The 22291-nt window shown below is 39.1% G+C and overlaps 1 protein-coding gene across 3 annotated transcripts in view; it reads left to right on the top strand.

Annotated features, from left to right (window-relative positions):
* Nucleotides 1-22291, top strand: part of brd4 (bromodomain containing 4) — a 71536-nt gene that overhangs the window by 21887 nt on the left and 27358 nt on the right. For 2 of the 3 annotated variants that reach the window (XM_057345142.1, XM_057345140.1), the window contains exon 1: nucleotides 457-1103. The exons of the other annotated variant lie outside the window; for it this stretch is intronic. In XM_057345142.1, coding sequence (XP_057201125.1) covers nucleotides 1003-1103 — 101 coding nt within the window. In that variant the 5' untranslated portion in view covers nucleotides 457-1002. Of the gene's footprint in view, nucleotides 1-456; nucleotides 1104-22291 lie in introns of those variants that run through there. 3 annotated transcript variants of the gene reach the window in all.

Here is a 22291-nt window from a genome sequence, read left to right as displayed (position 1 = left end):
GTGTGTGTGTCGGCGCAGTCTAGACGTGTGAATGTGCACGGCGTGTGTGGAGAGGCAGCAGATAAGGCGGCTTTTGGAATAGTGGGGGGAGGCACGCAAGAGATTGGTCTGAAAAGAGTGTGTGGGGGAGGGCGAAATGAAGGCAGGAAGGGGGTGGGCAGCTAAAGGTGTGTGTGTGTGTGTGCGTGTGCGTGTGCGTGCGTGTGTGTGCGTGTGTGTGTGTGTGTGTGTGTGTGTGTGTGTGTGTGTGTGTGTGTGTGTGTGTGTGTGTGTGTGTGTGAGTGATGTTAAGGAGAGAGAGAGAGAGAGGCAGGCCGGAAGACACACAGAGAGAGAGAGAGGGAGGGAGGGTGGAGAGTGCTCACGCTATTGATGGGGAAAGAGAAGGGAGGGGTTTAAGAACGAGCAGACGCACGAGAGAGCCGAGGGAGGGGTGTGAGGGTAGTGCCTGTTCTCAATGAGGAAGCGCCAGAGCCATTTTCACTGTTGAGTAAGAGCACGCTGCTCTCAGCGAGAGACCGAGAGAAAGAAAGTGCGCATTCTGGATTTTACCAAGACGTCTTCGCTGGTCTTCGCTCTACCCCGCTTGCTGGCACCCCAGTGGAGGCGGTTTGTGTGAGCAAGGCCTGAGGGTGGACACACAATGGGGCGAAGTGCCTGTGGCAAATGGGCCGTTGTGCTGCCGACGGGGGGAGGGGGTAGAGAGCCGACCGGCGCACAGAGCTAACAGATCCAGCCAGTCTCGGGCCTCTCTCTCTAACACTCGTGAACAGAAACTCCGATCAGAGGCTTCTCAGGAACGAAAAACCTCTTTCTCTCAGGAATATGGTGGACTAAATATGGATTAACATGTATTTGGCGCAGTGGATTTTGGGACACATACGTCAGAACTGGAGATTTGAGAGCGAGAAGTCGCTGTGTTTTGGGATTGAGTGACGAACTTTTCTTGCCTTAGTTCCCCTTTTGTTTTGGTTTTGCTTTTGTGCCGTGAGGAGCTCCTAAATGGATTACAAAATGCATTCCAAGTCTAACGATTTGCTGGATTTTCAGACACTGGATGCCCTTTTGGAAAAAATTGCACATTGCCCTGTCCCTGTTAAAAGGTAAAGCTGATAAGCGTTTGTTTAAGTTGCTCTTTAAAACATTACACAACTGAACTTCAGTGTTGTTTGTTTGTAGTTTGTTCTCTTTAGCTAGTGCTAGCTAGTAGGTTGCTGGTGATGTTAGGTCTTAAGATTTTGGATATTCTTTTACTTTGGTTTACAGGTTTTTGAATCCGCTTCTATTATTGCTTCTGTACGCAAGTAATGTTTCCTTCGCTGGACGTTTTTCCACGAAACCGCCTGAAATGGTGTTTAAAAGGGTGGCATTGTTAGTAAGAAAGCTAAAAGCTTCGAATAGGCAGCCTCCCGGTGGGAGAGAGGGGGGTGTGTGAGTAAGCAGGGGGAGGGGGTGGGGTTATTCAGAGGAAGAAGGGGGTGGTGTATTTGTTGTGGCAGAAGGAGAGGGACCAGTCAGCTCTGATATTGTCAATTTTTTTACCCAACATGTTTACAGTGTTCTGACTTTAGTTTTTATTTAGCTTCATTCATTTTTAATATCTTATCAATTGTTGGCAAAGTTAGGAAAGAAGTTACTAACAGTTTCCTTGCACTGATACAAACGTGCCAAAGTTTTGTTTCTGCGTATAGGAGTTTGTCTTTCGGCGTATAGGACTATGAACCATAAAATGAATATTGTCGCTGTCCTTCTGAAACCTTGTATGTCCAAATTCGCTCTTTTTCAAGAAATGGAAAAACATATGATCTTAATGATTACATACTGTGTTGAAAAACACTTTTTTGGTTTAGATATTTGCAAAACCCAGTGACAAACATAAAGGGTCACTAATAATAATGATTTATGGCAAAAAAAATCAGCGCAATGTAAACGTGAACTATAACAGAGTTACTGTCATCCTACTCTTGTTTTTCTGTGCATTAGAGTTATCCAAAAGATATTATTAAACCCAACAATTTGCTTTATGTTCTGTAAGGGGTGGGACTAGCGTGAGTTTGCCGTCTCTTGATGCTTTTTAGTAAATTAGAAAATTCACGCCACATCTTTAACTAGAACACCCTGTCCATTATGTATTGTGACCTAAAACTCTTGATTGACAAACAGCTATACATCCGAGGACAGACCCATGGGAACACTGACACGTGAGACTGAGAAGAGACTTCGCATATCGAACCGGCCTGCTTTGATGTCTGTCATGCTGGAGCCGTGTTAGGCTTGCGTAACAGTTGCAGTCGTAGAGCTGCCGCAGTGGAAAAAAGTTCAACGGTCACACTGCACACATGCCTACCGTGTGCCGCGCTGCCAGTGTGCTCCTGGCTCCGTTCTCAGACAGACGTTTCTTAGTCCCCGTTCGGAGCCGTTTTAGGTCACTGATCAAAGCTTTAGCACAAACACAACATGGCACAACAAATGTTCAAGCAAGGTGAAAAACAGCTCTGATTTGTTTGATGGTGGTACCTGTGTCAACGTTTGTAAAGCTTATTTGCCGCCACATTGGGAGCAGTTGGAAAGACACAAACACAGCTGTTAAGTTTGAAGGTTTTACGTCTTCCTGGTGGCAGCTGTCAAGCCTGAGATGTTGGAAAGTCAGCTCCCAGGAGGAGTGCCGGCGAGACAGGAGTGTGAAAGAGGAGATGGGAGATTGTGAAGGAGGTCTTGAGCAGCTGATTTGGTACGGTTTCATTTATTATTTATGCATATGCTTTCAAGCAAATAACCTGATGCCCCGTTCACGTACCCTAGACCTCCGGTGAGAGCCGACGGCTTTCTGTCATGAGAAACTCCCTTTAAAACACAAATGATTCATTGTTTACTTTTATTAGGGATGCAGCCATTTTGATGCCATCAGTTTTTTGCGTCCAGCCTTTCATGTATCACGGTTGGGCTTGGCTTGCCTGTAAAACCAGATTTCCTGGTATGGCACTCACGTTCACAGTAACCACAGCTACTTCCTCACATACATTCCATGGCAGTACGTAATGATGTACGTCAGGTTCAGAGGTCAAGTCTTATTCCAGAGGGTGTTTGTTTCTCAAGGAAATGTGAGTGCAGGAAGTTTAAATTCTGGGTCAGTCCCCACTGCAGTTAGTGTCCTTGCTGCACTTTCTTGTTAGTTAGGCAACCGACCTGTTTTCATTGATTTGTCAAGGAGGTGAAAGTAAAGAGACCTGTTGCACTTGTGTAATGGAATGAGGTTTAGCAGAATGATTCATTCGTTCAGACCCCGCGATTGCGTTCCGGGGAAGGGGATTCCTAGGGCTGTTCGCGAACGCGTTCCGATCCCCATCGGTCTGTTTGCAACTGCGTTCCAAGGACAGGCCCCCTCTGTCTGTTTGTGTTATGGGAGTTGATGGGAGAAATAGATAAAATACTAGAGTTTCACAGGAGAAATAACAAAACGTGAGAATGGCAGGAGATAGGTGTGAAAAATGGGAGACTCCCGGCAAAAACGGGAGTGTTGACAGTTATGCAAGACGCAGGCAGGTAGTGAGGTACTGTCAATGAAGAGATGAATGGAGAGATAAGGATAGAGAGGCAGAGTGACAGCAGCGTCGGGCTGTATTGGTTTGCGATTTTTTTTTCTCACAAGGGATTAGGGGTGTGACGAGACACTTTGCCCACGAGACAAGACATGAGACTGAGCTCACGAGAACGAGACGAGATTTTTAGACTTTTTTAAAAGAAATCCTCAATGATGAAATGCATAAAGGAAAAAGTATTTTATTCACCTTAAAAACACAAAATCCAAAAAATGTAGGCATTATAAAATCATCTTGTACTTTATGAAACAAATTAAACTTCTATTTTAATTAATTATATTATGCAGTTATAAAGAATATGTAAACACTGCAACATGTTTTGTCACAAACTCAAATGACAGGCAGTAATTGCACAAAAATTATGCTTTGTTTTCTTAACAGGTGCAGCTTTTAGTAAAGAGCTGTGGTTGTTTTCTCTATATGCTTTTTACATAGTGCTCGTGTTAGCAGAGGTAGCAACCATATCACACTGTCAATCCGCCTTCCTCCACTGACTTCAGAGAAACAGATAAAACTACATAAACGCATCTTGTTCAGAGGTTATTGGGTATTTTTATGGAACTTATGATGGATTTTCACTATAGTATAAAATAAAAGCACACCACAATCAATTCTTCACTCACCACAATTATGTTATGCACTGTGATTATGTTTAACTAAGAAGTATTCATAGGAAACGTAGCCAACATAGATAAATCACACTTTTGTTAACGAGTTGTTGCACTTTTATGACGTTACAGTTTTATTATAACTAAAGACATTGAAATCAGTATATCTAATAAATGATTACATACACAAATGCATTTTATATGGTTTTGAGCACTTTGAACAACCAGTAATGTCTGAGGCCTAAGATTTTGGGAAGGTTTTTGGAGCCTGCTCTGACCTTAAAGTGACCCAACCATTGTTTAAAATCTTGCCCAAGCTCTGGACTTTCCACTGTGTATGAGTATCTATAGTAATGGTCTTCGTCCAGTGATCTTGGTAAAAACATGTTTTAATATCAAAGAGAAAAGTAGCGTCCCTATTGTATGTAAATTTATTAAAAAAACTAAATTACGGTTGGTCTGCCACAGTTAAAACCATACTTTGTTGCTTAGGAAATAATGGTAGCAGACAAAATAAGTTTTTAGACTTATTTTCCTCAACAAGGTTAACCGAAAATGACCCAACCATTGTTTAAAAGCTTGCCCAAGCTCTGGGGACTTTCCACTGTGTATGAGTATCTATAGTAATGGTCTTCGTCCAGTGATCTTGGTAAAAACATGTTTTAATATCAAAGAGAAAAGTAGCGTCCCTATTGTATGTAAATTTATTTAAAAAACTAAATTACGATTGGTCTGCCACAGTTAAAACGATACCTTGTTGCTGCGGAGACTCGCGGTGCGGAGCCAGGGGCGTGTATAAACAAGGCGACATGTCTAAATTCTTTCGCCATAGTTTCAAAACGAACTGAAAATCTTATTGCACTTTTTATAACAACACAGCGATCTCTAACATTGTTTGTGGATCTGATTCTGCAAAGCAAGCATCTCTCATGCAACCTGGTCTCATCAATATGCGTATAAATAACACAAGTTTACACTTTCAGATTGCGTGTAATCAGACCCTCTCGTCGCGTACTCCCATACACACACAGGTGCGCACAAACCAGTGGTGTGGTGTTTACAGACTTTTTTCCTTCAGAGAGCGATAGCAACTAGCGTCATTTTGGATAAACCTTAACTTTCAGTGAGTGGAAAAATGTCTCTCTGCGTCTTCTCCATTCATGACCTAACAGCAGCTTAAAGTTACTTGTAAGTGAATAAATTAATTATTACAAAACAGTGTGTACAAGCACCTGTCATTGTTACTGACTGGACATGTGAACATTTGTCTGTAATTAGTATTTTATGTCTGACAACAGAAACATTAAATATGTAAACAACGTCAGCTTTATTTGGCATTAAAATACAGTAAGTTCAAAGAACGCGTACGTCGCGATGATGTCACAAACATGCAAATTAGCACGTGACGGGTAAAAATAGATTATGAAGGGTTTATGACGAGCCTGTCTGTCAAAATGACCGACAATGAAAAAGTCTAGTGCAACATCTGATCATGTTTTATGCTAACATTGCACATATGTAAGAGACAATTGAACCATTTTTGAAGAGCTTTGCCTGTGAATGTATTTAAAATAACGTAATCTGAACTTGCAATTGCTATACTGTACTTGTGGTACAGTCTGCTGATGTTCAGCAGCGCCCTCCCAAAGTGCTTCTGGCAGTGCGAACAGCCGTAAACACTAGTGCTTAATGCGCGAGGCACTGCAGACGCGAGAGATGCGCTGCAGACGCGAGAGATGCGCTTGAAGGTTGAAACCCATCCGTCTAGCGCGTGTGTTTGCATAGAAAAACGGTGGGAAAGTAGCACTGCGGGATGGAAAATCACGTTGTCTATATGAATGGCCGGGCAGGCACATACTTTGTGCAGTTATTAACATGTTCTGTACAGTAATGAAAACAGGTCTCACCACAACAAAATTTGCACTCACACAAATGCTCCCAAATATATTTTGAGGATGCACAGGTAAAATTTTAGGGAGCATATGCGACTAAAATGGTCGCAATTTCAAGCCCAGCACGCCATCATGCCAATTGCGTGAGGAAATTGTGTTCTCGAGAGACACATCGGATCTCGCCACTCCCCTACAACGGATTAATTAATACGCATCAGACTCCGAGTGCAAGGTTTCAGTGAATGACACATTTTTAGGATGACGATTATGAAAAACAGATAAAATTTCTGACACCGTGTGCAAACTTCTTAAGTCTTGTATTGTTCATGCTCCTTGGCAGTAGTGTAAAGAACAAGATGCTTAGTGGGTAATTTGAAATATTGGAATGTTATTATAACATGAATAATAGAACCATACAAAAACCAATTCAGAACATCCTCAGGAACATGTTTGAGTGGAGAATGTACTCTTTAAATCCCTTTAAAACTACTGATGACAGATGTGTGGGACCTCCGTGCCTACAGTAGGGTTGTCACGGTACCATAAACATGTCTTACGATACTATACCAGCTGAAGTATCTCGATACCAAGTAGTATCACGATGCTGTGCCATATAATTCAAATCTATACAAAAAACACAGATTTAGATGAACCATTTTGTATTTACTATAGTAAACTGTATTATACTTTGCACTAGAATATGTTGTTGTATTAACTGTAGTAATTTGATAAATTGTAGCAAATACATTTACATTTAGTCATTTGTAAATACTATAAATACTGTAGTATACTTAAATATTTACTATGATAAGACTCAAAAACACTAGTATCTATGAGTTTTAGTAGTTTACTGTAGTAAATACTAAAGTACACTAGACCATTTTTCACGTAGGAACTAGGCTTGTGCCGGTATCAAATTTCCATGCTGCGATTAATTGATTAAGGTTTCATCGCGGTAAACTGTATTATCGCAGTATTCAATTCTATGAGAATTGCAGGAAAATATATGAAATAAATGAAAATATAAACCAACTTCAGTGTTTTCCTCTTGATAACAACTTCATTTTAAATAATAAAGAGAACCTCAAATATTTAAATATAAATAAAACAACAGTACACAGTAATGATGTATAAAGTGAGTTTATTCAAACAGAATAAAGTGCAAACTGCAAAAGAACAACTTTTGTTAACTGCTTTTAAATATACTTATGTCTGTACAACGCTAGTACTACAATTCATGTTATTATATTATTATTGTTTGAATAACAAGCCAAGCCAGTGTGTTAACTATTATAGCAAGCTAAACATTTATAAACAAAATTCAAATTCACTCGCACTTTGAGACAGTGTATGACTTTATTGCGTTCCATCAACGTATAATTAAAAATAATTATTCTGCCACACTGTCAAATTTCATTACTCGGCTTACTTTTAACCCAAAATATTTCCAAACCTCAGACTTCACCCTTTTAGAAGGGGGATAAATCGTCGGCAGCGTTCCTCCTTTCGCCATGCTTCCTCTCCATGTGGTACTGTTTACATCAGAGTGCGCAGGCGTCTTTTGCTCAGCAGCGCACGCACACACACGTAGGCATCTCCACATGGGGAACGGGATCGTTTAGATCAGAGTGCGCATTCCTACGCAGCATACACGCAGTGTACTTTTATCCGGTTGATGAAAAATAAACAAATACACGTTCTAAAAAAATCAATATATTTTCGCTGTATTTGAAAGTGCCCGCGATAACAACATCGTGCTAATCCATTACCGCAATTAATCGCATTACCGAATATAGGCACATGTCTAGTTGGAACTAATTCAAATGTGGGACAAATTTAATTGATCGTCTTTATAAAGGGAAATATTAGGCTTACTTTAAATGCAGAACTAAAACGGCCAGTAGGTGGCGTCAATTTTCCACTGAGTTGGTGAATCATTTAACCAACTCGTTCAAATCGCCAATTTGAATCATTAACTCGTCCGAGACATTCAAAACACACAATCATTTTGGAGATAAACACTGCACAAAGGCAGATGTAAGTGTTCAAATAAATATTAATGCGCATATGCAACATTAACTACGGTACTACGATACTACCGTTTCAAAAATAGAGAGGCATCGCGGGTATTTTGAAGCTTTAGCATCGCGATGCTACCGTAGCACCGGTACACCATGCAACCCTAGCCTACAGACAGTAGAACTTTGGTCGGGTTAGTACAGTTTTGCAATGTGTTAATGTAAGTGGTGAATTGTATACAGATGTGGTATTTGTGGCATGCTTTGAGTATCTGCTCATTTGTTGTTTGTATGCTCAACAGCAAATCTGTACAGCATTGGCTCAATTGATTGAGTAATACTTCTGTCAACAGGCCATCTTGCTTATACTGGTTCATTAGGCCGCTTCAAACTTTGAACTTTGAAACACCGAGCAGAACAGAGAACCATGACTTCACTTTGAAGCAGATATGTATTTTGTGTAATATTCTATTAATTGAACAGCTCTAATTGTTTAATTTTATATGCAGTCGTCTGTTAAGATTTTGGGCTTACTTCCTATCCAATCTTATCTCTTGTAATACCAATTAGTCATGAGTACTTCACTTCACATCGCTTGACAGCCGCACTCATATGCTTTCAACACTTATGTAATTGTTCACTCACATTTAGACTTATAACTCTAGATTGCTCTTTGCAGGAGAGGTCGAGGAGTGTTTGACTGTTTACTGCGTATTAGTGTTTGACCAACATTTCCCACACACGGCTCACATTGCTCATCACGGCTAAGACAAAGATCTGTGCTGGATTTTACCTCTCAAAATCTGACTCATGGCCATTATAAGGATGAGTAAGCTCTCTTAATGCCTTCTGCATTGTAGAAATGTGCTTCAGCTAGTGACATTCAGTCATTGCCTATGTGCCTAAATTGTTTTGTAAATGGCTGACCTCTTTTTTTACCTTTGCTCCTCCGCTATGGAGGACTTTCTGTATTGTACCAATATGATTATATGGCGTCTCAATCAGCACTAGTTAAGTAGTCAGTGCAAAATAATTTCTTACCTCCTTCGAGGGTCATTCAGATTTTTTAAATAGAAACTGCTGATTAGCCAAATGAGTTCTAAATGGTAGTTACAACAAAAGTGTGGGTGTGCTTCTCGAGGCCATGATTGTTTATTACAAACGTGTCTTAAATGCTAGTAAATTAACTATTCTATTACATGCATGCTATGTCACATTTCTGTTCAATTTGAAACCATTTTAATTTGCTTTTACAAGACCCGCATTACAAAAGTAGTAAGGGACCGGATTGATGCTCAGCTGATGTGTCCTTGAAGCGAATTCAACCATATCAATATTCAATTAGGGAAAATTGTTTTTTGTTGTTATTTGTTTTGGCGATGAAATGGCATTTGAGCTTTTTCATAACTCAATGATATATTTGTAGTATGTATTATATACTTTAGTAGGGCTCTAGACTGCGACCAAAATGCTCGCAAATGCGATCGTTTTTTTATAAAGTGCGAGTTAAAATTTCACAGGGTCGCATTGGGGCGAGTGCGTAAAACAAATTTTTGCCCCGCCAAATATTTATTTTAACATTTAACGTGAATTATGAGTGGTGAATGACGCTTGTGATAATTGCAGGAAAGAGCGAGCAGTAGGGATGGGCGATATTATATCGTTTGCGATATACCGGTAGAAATTCCCCACACGATAGGAATTAGTCTTCCCGCGATATAAACGATAAATTCTAGTTGATGACGTCATCCCCTCTCTTTGTAGATATCTTTGTGAGACCCATTCACAGCTCACATGTGAAGTGAAAACGGGTATAGCGGAGGGCGGACGTGAAGCTGAGAAAGAGTTTGCACTAAAGCTCTAAATCTCGTTTAGGTTGGCACTGTAGATGCGTCCGAGTTAATGTTTAGTTTCACTTTCGTTTTATTTAATTCGTTTGTTAAGTATTCGTTGATAGTCATAATGCGTTACACCACAACATTTAGTTTGGCTAAAAGTATTTATTTAAACATTCGTTAGATGTTATGTGCGCGTGCGCAAATAGTTTAGTACGATTTCTTGCTTGTTATATACAGGATGAACGGAGCGTCCCGTGCGCAGCTCGCGCCCACATGTGCTTTCATAGCGACACAGCGCGCACAGCACTGCTGCCTGTTTACATACGGTACACATGCGAGTTTGTATTACGTTATTTTAAATACGTTTATGAGCGTATAAAAGCATGGATTATTTAATTAGATTTCTTTTACCCGCATTTTTCTGTTCTCTTTCTGTAGCGCGAGTCATAGACAGATTCAGTGTATGTTGCTGTGAGAAGAGAAGGTTCACACAGTTCAAGAGAGAGTGATTGACAGCGTGATGCGATCGATTGTTTCCACCCAACAATAGAATATATACAGTTTTAGGTATGACATGATGTGTTTATTGAGCTTTAGTTCATTTAACTTTTCTTTACTACAACCTTTTGAAGTCGAATCTCACTATTACATTTTATATTTACAAAAACACTGTAGGTATATTTTAGGAGCTGTTTGATTTGGGGTAAGTTTTACTTTTTGATAATATTTGTTTTTCTGAGGGTCTAGACTACATGCAGCTACTATCACTTGACGCAAAAAACAGCGGTGGATGACATTATGGATATATCGTCATTTTTATCGTTATCGCAAGAAATACCAGGAATTATCGTGATAAAGTTTTAGGGCCATATCGCCCATCCCTAGCGAGCAGAGATCGTGCACTCCCTCTGTCTACAAATTAAAGTGTGTGTTTGACTTCATTCGGTGTTGCGCAGACCGAATGGCATAAAAGCACTAGAGCGCTCCATATGCTTTTAAAATGCTCTCTCGGAACATTGATGTCATATTCCGATCGTTCTGCGCAGTGCGTAATGAAGTCGAACACGTCGGTTTCTGAACTGTCTCTCTCCCTCACACTTTAATCAAGAGCAAGGTCGGAAGACAGAATCCATGTTTCACATGGCGCATTCGGAGAATAATTTTACCTGAATTACAGCTGGGTGAGAATGTGCTCAAAAACATGTTGCCTTTTCTTCCCCGACAAGTGTTCCGCACATGCAGCTGACATAAAGAAAAAATCCTATCCAAAGAAGTGTTTTCCGTACTAACTTCTGTGACAAACAAACAGCGCGTCAATGTCCGCTAATGTCTGATTTGCAACGTAATGACTCATTTGAACCGATTCATTTTGTTGAAACAATTCATATATCAAACACTGAACTCATGAGACTCACTGACTGAACCCATCAAATCAGTCACTCAAAACACCTCAGAATACAAGCGTACAAGAGTGGTTAGTAAGATTTAGTATTTAAAGTTTATTTATGACAATGTGTAGTAAAGTACATATATAATAATTTAGTTCTGAGTTACTTTTGAGTTTTGAGATAGCAAATTTTTGCAAAGAGAGCAATAGAGGAGGACTGTGAAGAGTAGGGTTGGGAATCGTTTCAATTTTATCGATTCCAATTCCGATTCTGCTTATCGATTTCGATTCTTATCGATTCCCAGTTTCGATTCCACAGTTGAAGTAAAACATTTAGATATCAACCTGTATAGTCATTTAGCCTGCTTATTGACTTGTTTGCAAAATATATATATATATTTATGAGCACCGTTTTATGTATATTTACACATATAGAAACACCTTTTCTGATTTATTACAATTTGTATTATCATAGTTGAACTACATCATGGTTAAACTGCAGTTACTATAATGCAACTATGGTTAATTTGTAATTCCTGTGCTTTAATGCAAATTCTATAGCTAAACTATGCTTACTATAGTAAACTCTGATAATTTTCATAAGGGCTTTTATTGAGATATCAGCAGATCAAGAACGCATGTACTTTTCTGAAAATATGCGCACAGGAATTGATAAGAGGAATTCAAATTTTAATCTCAAGTATCCGATTCCTATTCCTTTCGATTCCGGTCCGATTCCTAGCCTTTCGATTCCAAATTGGAATTGATTTTCGATTCCCAACCCTAGTGAAGAGTGACAGGTTGTATTTGTTTTAGATCATTTCATAGCCAATATATAACTTGAATATAAAACTAAATAATAACAACTGTATAAAATAACAAATACAAAGTTTCTTAGCATTTATTTTGGATTTATTGAACTCGCAACACAAGTGTTAAACCACAAATATGAAGTGGTCTATAGCCGACTATTTTAAAAGAGAGTGACAAATTAACAGAACGATTCATCAACTGAGGTCATTATGCCAGGGCATTATGATTACTATAAAAAAGGGTGCGACCAAATTGTAAGTTGGTGCGACCAGTGGGGAAAATAAGTCTAGAGCCCCTTCTGTCAGTTATGTCCACTATTATGATCAGTATGTTGATTGACAACATTCACCAGCCTATATATAAATGTTATTTTGACATTTATGAAGTTAAAAAATTTTTTACATGAGTGGTGGGATTGTTTTAGGGTTTTCAGGAAACTGTTATTTGGAGTTCCAGTTGGAGCATCCCCTCTGAATGAATTGGTGGCAATGCATGACATTCACATCTTTCACAAAGTAGTACTGGTGAATACAACAAAATTACAAAAATCAGTGCCCAAATACTTGTAATGTTACAACCTCTGAAAATAACCTGTACTGATTTTTTTTGTATTTTATAATAATCTAGTCGAATCTGCTTGGAACATCATGAGAGAGTGCCAGGTGTTTTTGGTTACATGAATGTTGATTCCTGGATGTATTTTCATACAATATGTACAAGATCATACCAGCTTATATTATGATGTTTACTGTTAGCTGACATTTGGCATTTGCGTGTCATTGAAACAAACAATGTTTAAACATTACTGTAACTCATCAGTATTTCTGCCTTGTAGAATTGTTTGCTTCCCAAACACTTCACAAATTGTCATGTAATGACACCATCAAAAAGTCCTTTTACTGTCCAGAAAAGCAGTACGAGATGTAGATGAACTAAACTAGCACGAGTAAATGGGTCTTTACCGCACAGGAAGTGTTTTCTGTTTATTAAATGGGAAATTTATTAGCATTCTGTGTTCTAGGTCAGTGGTTCTCAAACTTTTCAGGCCAGGTACCACATCCACACTGTCCAAAATTTCCCACTAGTTGTAACAACGTTTTACCAGCATTGAGCAAATATTTTGAGAGCGAGCTTGAGGACTGTGAGCTACAGAAGTATTTTGATAGACAGATTCTAGTGTCAGATTTAAGCTCTCTTTACAGAAACCCTGCATGTAGACAACATTTACAAATCATTATACAAAATGACAGAGTTGTGTACAAACTATTGCGTGTGCCACAGTTTGACTTGCCACTGTTTAATAACAAAATGTTATTATTATATTCTTATTAAGCCATTGGTTTTTCTTTGATCTAAGTCATTACAGAATACCCTTGTGCTTAAATCTGTCCTGAACAGCTGGATAGCAGTTCTTATTGAAGTGGTTTGTTTATTATTATTGTAAATTCTTGCTGTGTTTGAATGAATTATTTGGCGGTTGATCTTTATAAGCGCAGTGAATGAAGTTGCCGTTTGCCATGCAGATTTGGCAGTTATTGACCATCTGTGTGTTCGTGTGTGCACGCATGTTAAACCAGCTGGAGTAAACCCATGCTGGGGTCATGAAGGGTTTCCAGCACCAGTCTGCAGAGTGTGCCCTAGACTTTTTTATTATGACGGTCAGACTCGTAAATCCATCATAATCTATTATTACCTGTCACTATGGTGCAAGGTGGCGTTACGTGATAATAAATGCGTTCGTGACGTCATCACGCTATACTTTTGTTCACTCTCGGAACTTGCTATATTTTAATACAACTGAATGCCCAATAAAGCCATTGTTGTTTAGATTATTTATACATTTAATGTTTCTGTTGTCATACATAAAATAAAACAATTTTGTTTGTTCATATGTCTAGTCCTTAATAATGACAGGTGCTAGTAAATGGTGTTTTGTACTCACTCACTCACAAGTATGCTGCGGTTTGGTCATGAATGTGGTGCTTCTGCCGCTCACTGATCAGCGAAGACGCCAAGAGAGACAATTGTCCAAAAAGACACTAGTCGCTTTTCTGAAGGAAAAAACTCTGTAAACACCGCACCACTGCACAGCGAGCGCGCCTTTGTGTGTATGCATGCATGCTGCGCGGGGGCTGAGTGACGGATGCATCCGCACCGCGAGTCTCCGCTGGCCGCGCGCCTGTTTTCCATAACGGACCAGGCATTTGTAAGGAAGCTAATGAATGGGAAACACACGTCCCTTCGCGATCGTGTTCAGGGCAGGGGTAGTAGCCTATGATCATGCTCTAATGAAGGGAAATGACAAAAGGGGAGTTACTAATTGCCCTTATTATAATCCATCAAAATGACGGACGGCCTTCATATTTTCCGTCACTGGTAAAAACAAATCGGAGAATTTTCGGTTAACGCGACCTCTGAGTCTGTCATTTAAGTGTGAGCTCTTTCTGTGTGTCTGATCTGCTTTTACTGTTGCATACACCCTGCCTGTGTGATCAGTGATCACATTCACTCCAGTCACAACAGTTTATTTACATGTTTGTTGTACTAGACCAGTGGTTCTCAACCTTTTCATGGTCGCGCCCCCCCGTAAACCCATTTTAAGAACTGGTGCCCCCCCGTACTGTACATTGAGGATAGATAAGATAATGTGTAAAATACTGTATGTTAGATATATAAACTATATATAAAGAAGCAAAAAATACCTGTATATGACAGAATGATCTCAAGAGATCAGATTATAAATGTAACAACACTGCTGATAAAAACAAAAGAAACCATCACAGAAATGAATGGTTTCCATTAAAATACCATTGTGAACCATTAGCTTTTTGCATTAAAACCATTACAAAATTGTAGTGTTTTGGGCATTATTCCAAAAGTATTAATCTGCCAGGTCACGAGAACGGTGCGCGTTTCATGATTTTAACACGAGCGAGAGTTTATTCGCAGTTTATAATACAGAGGCGGTGTGGTGTCATTTGCCTGTCGAAAATAGCATTTTACAACTTCATTAACTGTCAACAGCTTTAAACAGCCGTCCAAGTTCAGAAATACATGAAAAGTCACTTTATTTACACGCCACTCCCTTCAAGCGCACTCTGAACTCATCGGGAGAGAGAGACTTGCGCTTATTCTAAAATTACAGTCTGAAAGACAAACATACTTATATCAGGGCTCGACATTAACGCTTGTCCGGGACAAGTGAATGCTTTGTATGGGCAAGTGAGAGAGAATTTTACTTGCCCGACCGGACAAGTAGCTTGAAAAAAAAAGAACAGTGCGACTGACATATACGTAGAATAATAAGAATATGTGCATTAGACAGAGCTGCGTGTTTGTTGTGGTTGTGCTTGTTTGTGCATGACAATAATCAATGGCGCACCGCACTGAGTCCATGCGGACGCGGAATCCTGTTATTTAAATGTCATCTGACTGTTCTGCGTGTCTGAGTGAATTATGTGCACAGTTTAACATACAACACGAGTGATGGTCGAGGATTTATCTGCGTCTGCACTGTATGAGGATTAGGGATGGGCGATATGGCCCTAAAACTTTACCACGATAATTCCTGGTATTTCTTGCGATAACGATAAAAATGACGATATATCCATAATGTCATCCACCGCTGTTTTTTGCGTCAAGTGATAGTAGCTGCATGTAGTCTAGACCCTCAGAAAAACAAATATTATCAAAAAGTAAAACTTACCCCAAATCAAACAACTCCTAAAATATACCTACAGTGTTTTTGTAAATATAAAATGTAATAGTGAGATTCGACTTCAAAAGGTTGTAGTAAAGAAAAGTTAAATGAACTAAAGCTCAATAAACACATCATGTCATACCTAAAACTGTATATATTCTATTGTTGGGTGGAAACAATCGATCGCATCACGCTGTCAATCACTCTCTCTTGAACTGTGTGAACCTTCTCTTCTCACAGCAACATACACTGAATCTGTCTATGACTCGCGCTACAGAAAGAGAACAGAAAAATGCGGGTAAAAGAAATCTAATTAAATAATCCATGCTTTTATACGCTCATAAACGTATTTAAAATAACGTAATACAAACTCGCATGTGTACCGTATGTAAACAGGCAGCAGTGCTGTGCGCGCTGTGTCGCTATGAAAGCACATGTGGGCGCGAGCTGCGCACGGGACGCTCCGTTCATCCTGTATATAACAAGCAAGAAATCATACTAAACTATTTGCGCACGCGCACATAACATCTAACGAATGTTTAAATAAATACTTTTAGCCAAACTAAATGTTGTGGTGTAACGCATTATGACTATCAACGAATACTTAACAAACGAATTAAATAAAACGAAAGTGAAACTAAACATTAACTCGGACGCATCTACAGTGCCAACCTAAACGAGATTTAGAGCTTTAGTGCAAACTCTTTCTCAGCTTCACGTCCGCCCTCCGCTATACCCGTTTTCACTTCACATGTGAGCTGTGAATGGGTCTCACAAAGATATCTACAAAGAGAGGGGATGACGTCATCAACTAGAATTTATCGTTTATATCGCGGGAAGACTAATTCCTATCGTGTGGGGAATTTCTACCGGTATATCGCAAACGATATAATATCGCCCATCCCTAATGAGGATGTGAACACATGAACTTCATCTCCAGAGTTGCTCTGAGAGTTTATTTTATGAGTGTTTTACTGTTTGAGTGAAGCTATCTGCAAACAAGCGTCTTCCCGAAGACCCGTCAAAATAAAAGTCCCGTTAAATTGAACACTCAGACAAAAAAACACTGTAGTGTACTGTAGTATTTGCTATTGAAAATTGAAGTGCCCTTGTAGTAAATTGATAAACACTGTATACTATAGTAAAGTTAAAAAAACAATATTGTAAGAATTGTACTGCAGTTTACTATAGTAAATACTATAGTATACTACAGTAATTTATGTGGACAAATATACCACTATTGTATAGTAAAAAAGGAAAAACAGAATTTAGAAATATTAAAACAAATTTAGGTAATCTAAAAATGATATGGCCCTAATTTATCCATCTGTATGTAACATTACTGTCTTTATCTGCCTATTCATGATGAACTACACTTGTACATTTCTGCCTGTGCTACCAAACTTTAAACCTCTCTAGCACCAGTGCTATGTGCAAAAAAAGTTAACTTACAGCCTTAACACTAATAATAATTACTGCTTGCCTTTGTTTTATAGCAGTCACGGAGAGTAGGCCTATGACCAAATTCAGGCGGCCAAAGTGGACACTAGTTAAAATGCTTAAAGCAAACTTGACCAATCTAAATCCGAAACAATTATATTGATTATATTATTATTCAAATGAAATATCATTTTTTTATCTTTGGACAAGTAATTTTTGTACTCGGACAAGTGAATGACAAGTTTACTTGTCCGAAGGACAACCACATGACAATGCTTAATGTCAAGCCCTGTTATATGATCTACCTGTTTCTTAAGATGATGTAGAGGTAATTGCTGCTGCTTCTTGAGGTGACGTTTGCCTACTTTGTAGATAGTAAGCTTTTGTGCGCAGCCTGAAATTGTACTGTGCAGGACCTACAATGAGTCTGCGCGGCTGCTCACGCGCGCAGCTTCAGGCGGAACATTGCCCTCCGTCAATTTGCAATCGCGTTCCTCCGTGCATTCGTGATCGAGTTCCAAAGGTTGGGGTTTCGGGGAACTGTCACGTCCCACCTGCAGTACCTCTACGCCCCCCTGGTTGAGAACCACTGTACTAGACAGTAGGCGTGTGTCCTGTCACGCCCTGATGTTTGATTTTCCTTATCAGTTTGTTCCGTTTATAAACTTGTTCTTGTCAAACTCTGAGGCATTATAAGAACCCTTAAGGCTTGGAATGAAGTGTTTCAGGTTAACTTGAGGTTGAGCTGTATTGACGGCTTTTCCTTGATGTCGAATATATCAGACAGTAACGTATGCCACGTCCATACGGCAAGGGTTTGAGAGATCGGGAGTGCCAACTTCATTTAAATGCAGAAGCAAATATTTGTATTCTTTTTTTTAATTATTGTCAAGTCACTCCTCAACTTGCAACCAGAATAGCAATATTGTCTCGTGGCTGTAAACAAGCGTTTGCCGCTTACACATTTTTGACCAAAGCAGTATTAGGAAATGGGGAGGTTTAACATTTGGACATTTTGAGACACTTGCTAACTACATGTTTCTAAGCTCAAAGCTTCTGGTTTTAAACATTGTGCTCTGTAATGTATGGATTGGGCTGAGGCAGATTTTTAAGTGAATTTGATTGTGAAATGCTGTTGTCATTCTTGTAATAAAAACTCACAGAACAAGGTTAAGCACTCGGAAGAGAAGCGAAACTGTGTTAAGCTGCAGTATTTACATGGCCTTTGGTTCAACCCTCGGTTTGTAAAAACAGGTTGTTGCGATTCATTTTAAGTATAGGTATTAAACACAAGACCAATGGCTTGCCTGCTAAGTAACATCCAATCTAAAGGCATACAATGCCAGTGAACCCGCAAGCTTTTGCACAAGTGGATGCCAAAAAGAGACATTCCGACCTTTAAGAATTTAAGGCATTTATTTTTTCTTTTGCTCAACTAGGCGAACATCTTTTTGTAGTGATAATTGACCCTTCGCAAGCAGTTTGATTGACAGGCGATCTGACCAATCATAACGCCGATATTAAGTGCCCCCGTGACTGACCGTCATTTTGTCCGACAAACAAACCAGTCCGACAAGCCTGGCGTAGTAGAGCTTTGGTGATTAAAATGAAAAAAAAATGCTTTTTAATGATTGTAATTGTAAACCGAGAGATATATACCCAGCTTTAATGGACGTTCACACTATAACGATAAACAATAACTAAGTTATAACTTTTAATAGTCATTCTAAATGAAGGAGAATAGCGGAGGTCACATCACAACTATACCAATACAGATACTAGACACGATATTGTTGGAATCATTAATTTATGAATTACAGACTGAAGCGTTTGGGAAGTGGTGTTTTACGGCAGAATATAATACTTATTGATATATTACTTGCATGTATGAGCAAGCCTGCAAGATATGCTTTGCGTCCCTGTGATGTGATGAGCACACTTCAGCCTTCAGAGAGCAGCATTTGCAGTGACATTTTAAAGGAAAGACAATGAAGTCGTGAAGTAATATTGTGTAATTTCTGAGCACATATGAACACAAACAAGATATAGTTTACATGAGTTGAGCACTGTTATTCACCACAGTTATTATACAAATGAGAAATACCTAAAAAGTATTAAGAAGTATTCATAGGAACATTAGTAGACATAGATGTGTTAATCTGAAATCACATTTAATCAAGAATGATTATATATAAGTAGGTTTATGATGATAATTTGATCATTTGAAGACAAATTGATGATTTAATGATACAATCTGTACCTGTAACCAATGGTTGTTTATATAAATGCACTTAATGTCACTTTAAGCATGTTTAAGAGCACATTTGAGCACTATGAACCATTGAAAAATCCAGTAAGGCCTCCGAGGCCTCCGGCCTAAAAAGTTCAAGAGTTGAGACTTTGTAAACCTAGGTACTTTCCACAGACCACTGGTAACTAAGATACGGGCATAGTCCAGTGATTCTTGATGATTTCATATGAGGAGACCATTGTATGTAAATCTATACCATTGTGTAAAAATATATTTAAAAAATTAGGTAATAGCCAGCCTACCAAGAATAAATACGCATCTTGTTGCTTGGGATATATTGTTGGCAGAAAATCAACAATTGGTTAATAAAAATAAGAGATAAGGGGAATCTACCTGATTGGTTTTGAGAAAGGACCACCTTTCAGAAGTTTTACTATAACTGTAGACTGGAAAACACTTGGTTTTCAGATGACTTGGAACATCTCACTTTGTTTGACTCGAGCAAATAAAGTTAACTCTTTGACACCTGGACCTTCTTTGTCTGAGAGATTTTTTGAACTACAAGATCGTTATTTTCACCACAACAGTAACAGCTGGACTGTGTTTTTGTTGTATTTAACACAAATAAAGCTTAAGACACTGATGGACTGTTATTCTTTTCTATACTGAACTAATATTTAAAAGTTTACTTTTCTTTTCACAAAGAAGGACCACGGCCGTCCAAAACTCTGCCCGAAGTTACTCTCTCTCTAAAATTGTCATTACTACAAATTTCGGAGTAAATATAACCACTTAATATGCCACATTAAGGTTAGCTATCAGGGTTTTTCCTGGCGCAAAATGAGGCGGAGGTGGTGCCATCCTGATCTTGTACACACACACGAAAACCTACCGTACCTTTAAGTAGCTTAACCATAGTGACTTTGACATATTAAAAGTTCTAATAAAATTAGATGAAAATGACAATTATTAAGTTATATAAAACATTACTTTTATTCAACCAAACAGAAATGTTTTTTATCAAACACTGTCAACTAACTTTTTAGCCCACAAAAGCCAACTGAATTAATCAGTCTTACTAAATGAGCAAAACTCATTCACATCTTGCATTCTCTGTGGTTCACTTTAAATGATTCAATGATCGCTTATATTCGCTAGTGACTGAAAAGTTTAATAGTTTAAATGAATCGGTTCAAATGAGTCATTCGTGTGCGAGTCATTCTGAACGCAACGTGCGTTCATACTGACGAACTCGCTGTGTACAGTATATGCTGATTCAACGATCCAACTGCACAGCTAAAGACATTACAATGATGTGCGTCATGTTCATTTAATAAATTTCAAGAAATTAAACGTACTTGAATGCAAAACAAACATCCTTGAAACACAGCTGGCTCTTGTTCTGCAACTCTTTTTAGCACCTCAGTGTGCTGATAACAAAACAGTGCCTCCACTGTGGCGTAATGTCGCAACTGCAGTTACAAATGACAGTCTGTTAAATGCACGCAGCATTTCTTGTGAAGACACACAACATAATTTTGGCGAGAGCCTGAGGCGGCCGCCTCCAATTTCTCTATGGAGGAAAAACCCTGACTATACATCCATTTGTGTGACAGCAGTATACAGTGAGGGAAATAAGTATTTGATCCCCTGCTGATTTTGTAAGTTTGCCTACTTACAAACAAATGAAGGGTCTATAATTTTTATGGTGGGTTTATTTTAACTGATAGACACAGAATATTTAAAAAAATCAGGGGAAAAAATGTTATATAAAGGTTATAAATTGATTTGCATTTCAGTCAGTGAAATAAGTATTTGATCCCCAAGCAAAACATAACTTTGTACTTTGTGGAGAAACCCTTGTTGGCAAGCACAGAGGTCAGACATTTCTGATAGTTGGTCACCAGGTTTGCACATGTGTCCGGATACATTTAGTCCACTCCTCTGTCAATCTTTAAGGTTTCTTGGCTGTCGCTCAGCAAATTGGAGTTTTAGCCTCCTTCACAGAGGTTCTATAGGACTAGGGTCTAGAGACTGGCTAGGACATTTAATGTGCTTCTCCTTAAGCCACTCTTTGGTTGTCTTGGCAATATGTTTTGCGTCTTTGTCATGTTAAAGGCTCATCCATGACCCATCTTCAGTGACCTAGTTAAGGGGAGGAGGTTCTCGTCCAAGATTTTACGGTACATGGGCCCGTCCCTCAGCCCCTCAATGCGGTGAAGTCATCCTGTATACCTGTAGCAGAGAAAAAGCCCTAAAGCAGAATGTTTCCAACACTGTGCTTCTCTGTAGACATGATGTTCTTGGGCTCATAGTCAGCATTTCTCTCCCTCCAAACACAGGAGTCCATTTTGGTCTCACAGCAGTGCCAGCACTTTCGCCAAAGCCTTTTCTGAATCATTTTTATGTTCATTGTCAAACTTAAGACGAGCCAGGCGGGCCTTCTTGGGCAGGAGGACCTTGCGGGTGCTTCAGGATTTCAGTCTACTGTGGCATAGCGTGTTACCAATGTGTTACCAATGTTTTGCTTGCTAACTGTGTTCCCAACTGTCTTGAAATCATTAACAGGCTTCTTCCGTGTAGTTCTGGGCTGATCTTTAACATTTCTCATGATCATCTTTACCCCATTGGGGAAATATTGCAGGGAGCTCCAGAACAAGGGCATTTGATAGTTATTTTGTATATCTTCTATTTCCAAATAATCACACCAACAGTTGTCTCCTTCTCACCAAGCTTCTGTCTGTA

This window comes from Triplophysa rosa, linkage group LG11, assembly GCF_024868665.1.
Source record: "Triplophysa rosa linkage group LG11, Trosa_1v2, whole genome shotgun sequence".
Classification (NCBI taxonomy): Eukaryota; Metazoa; Chordata; class Actinopteri; order Cypriniformes; family Nemacheilidae; genus Triplophysa; species Triplophysa rosa.
The sequence above is the reverse complement of the archived record's forward strand: the minus strand, read 5'-3'. Positions and strand labels throughout refer to the sequence as shown.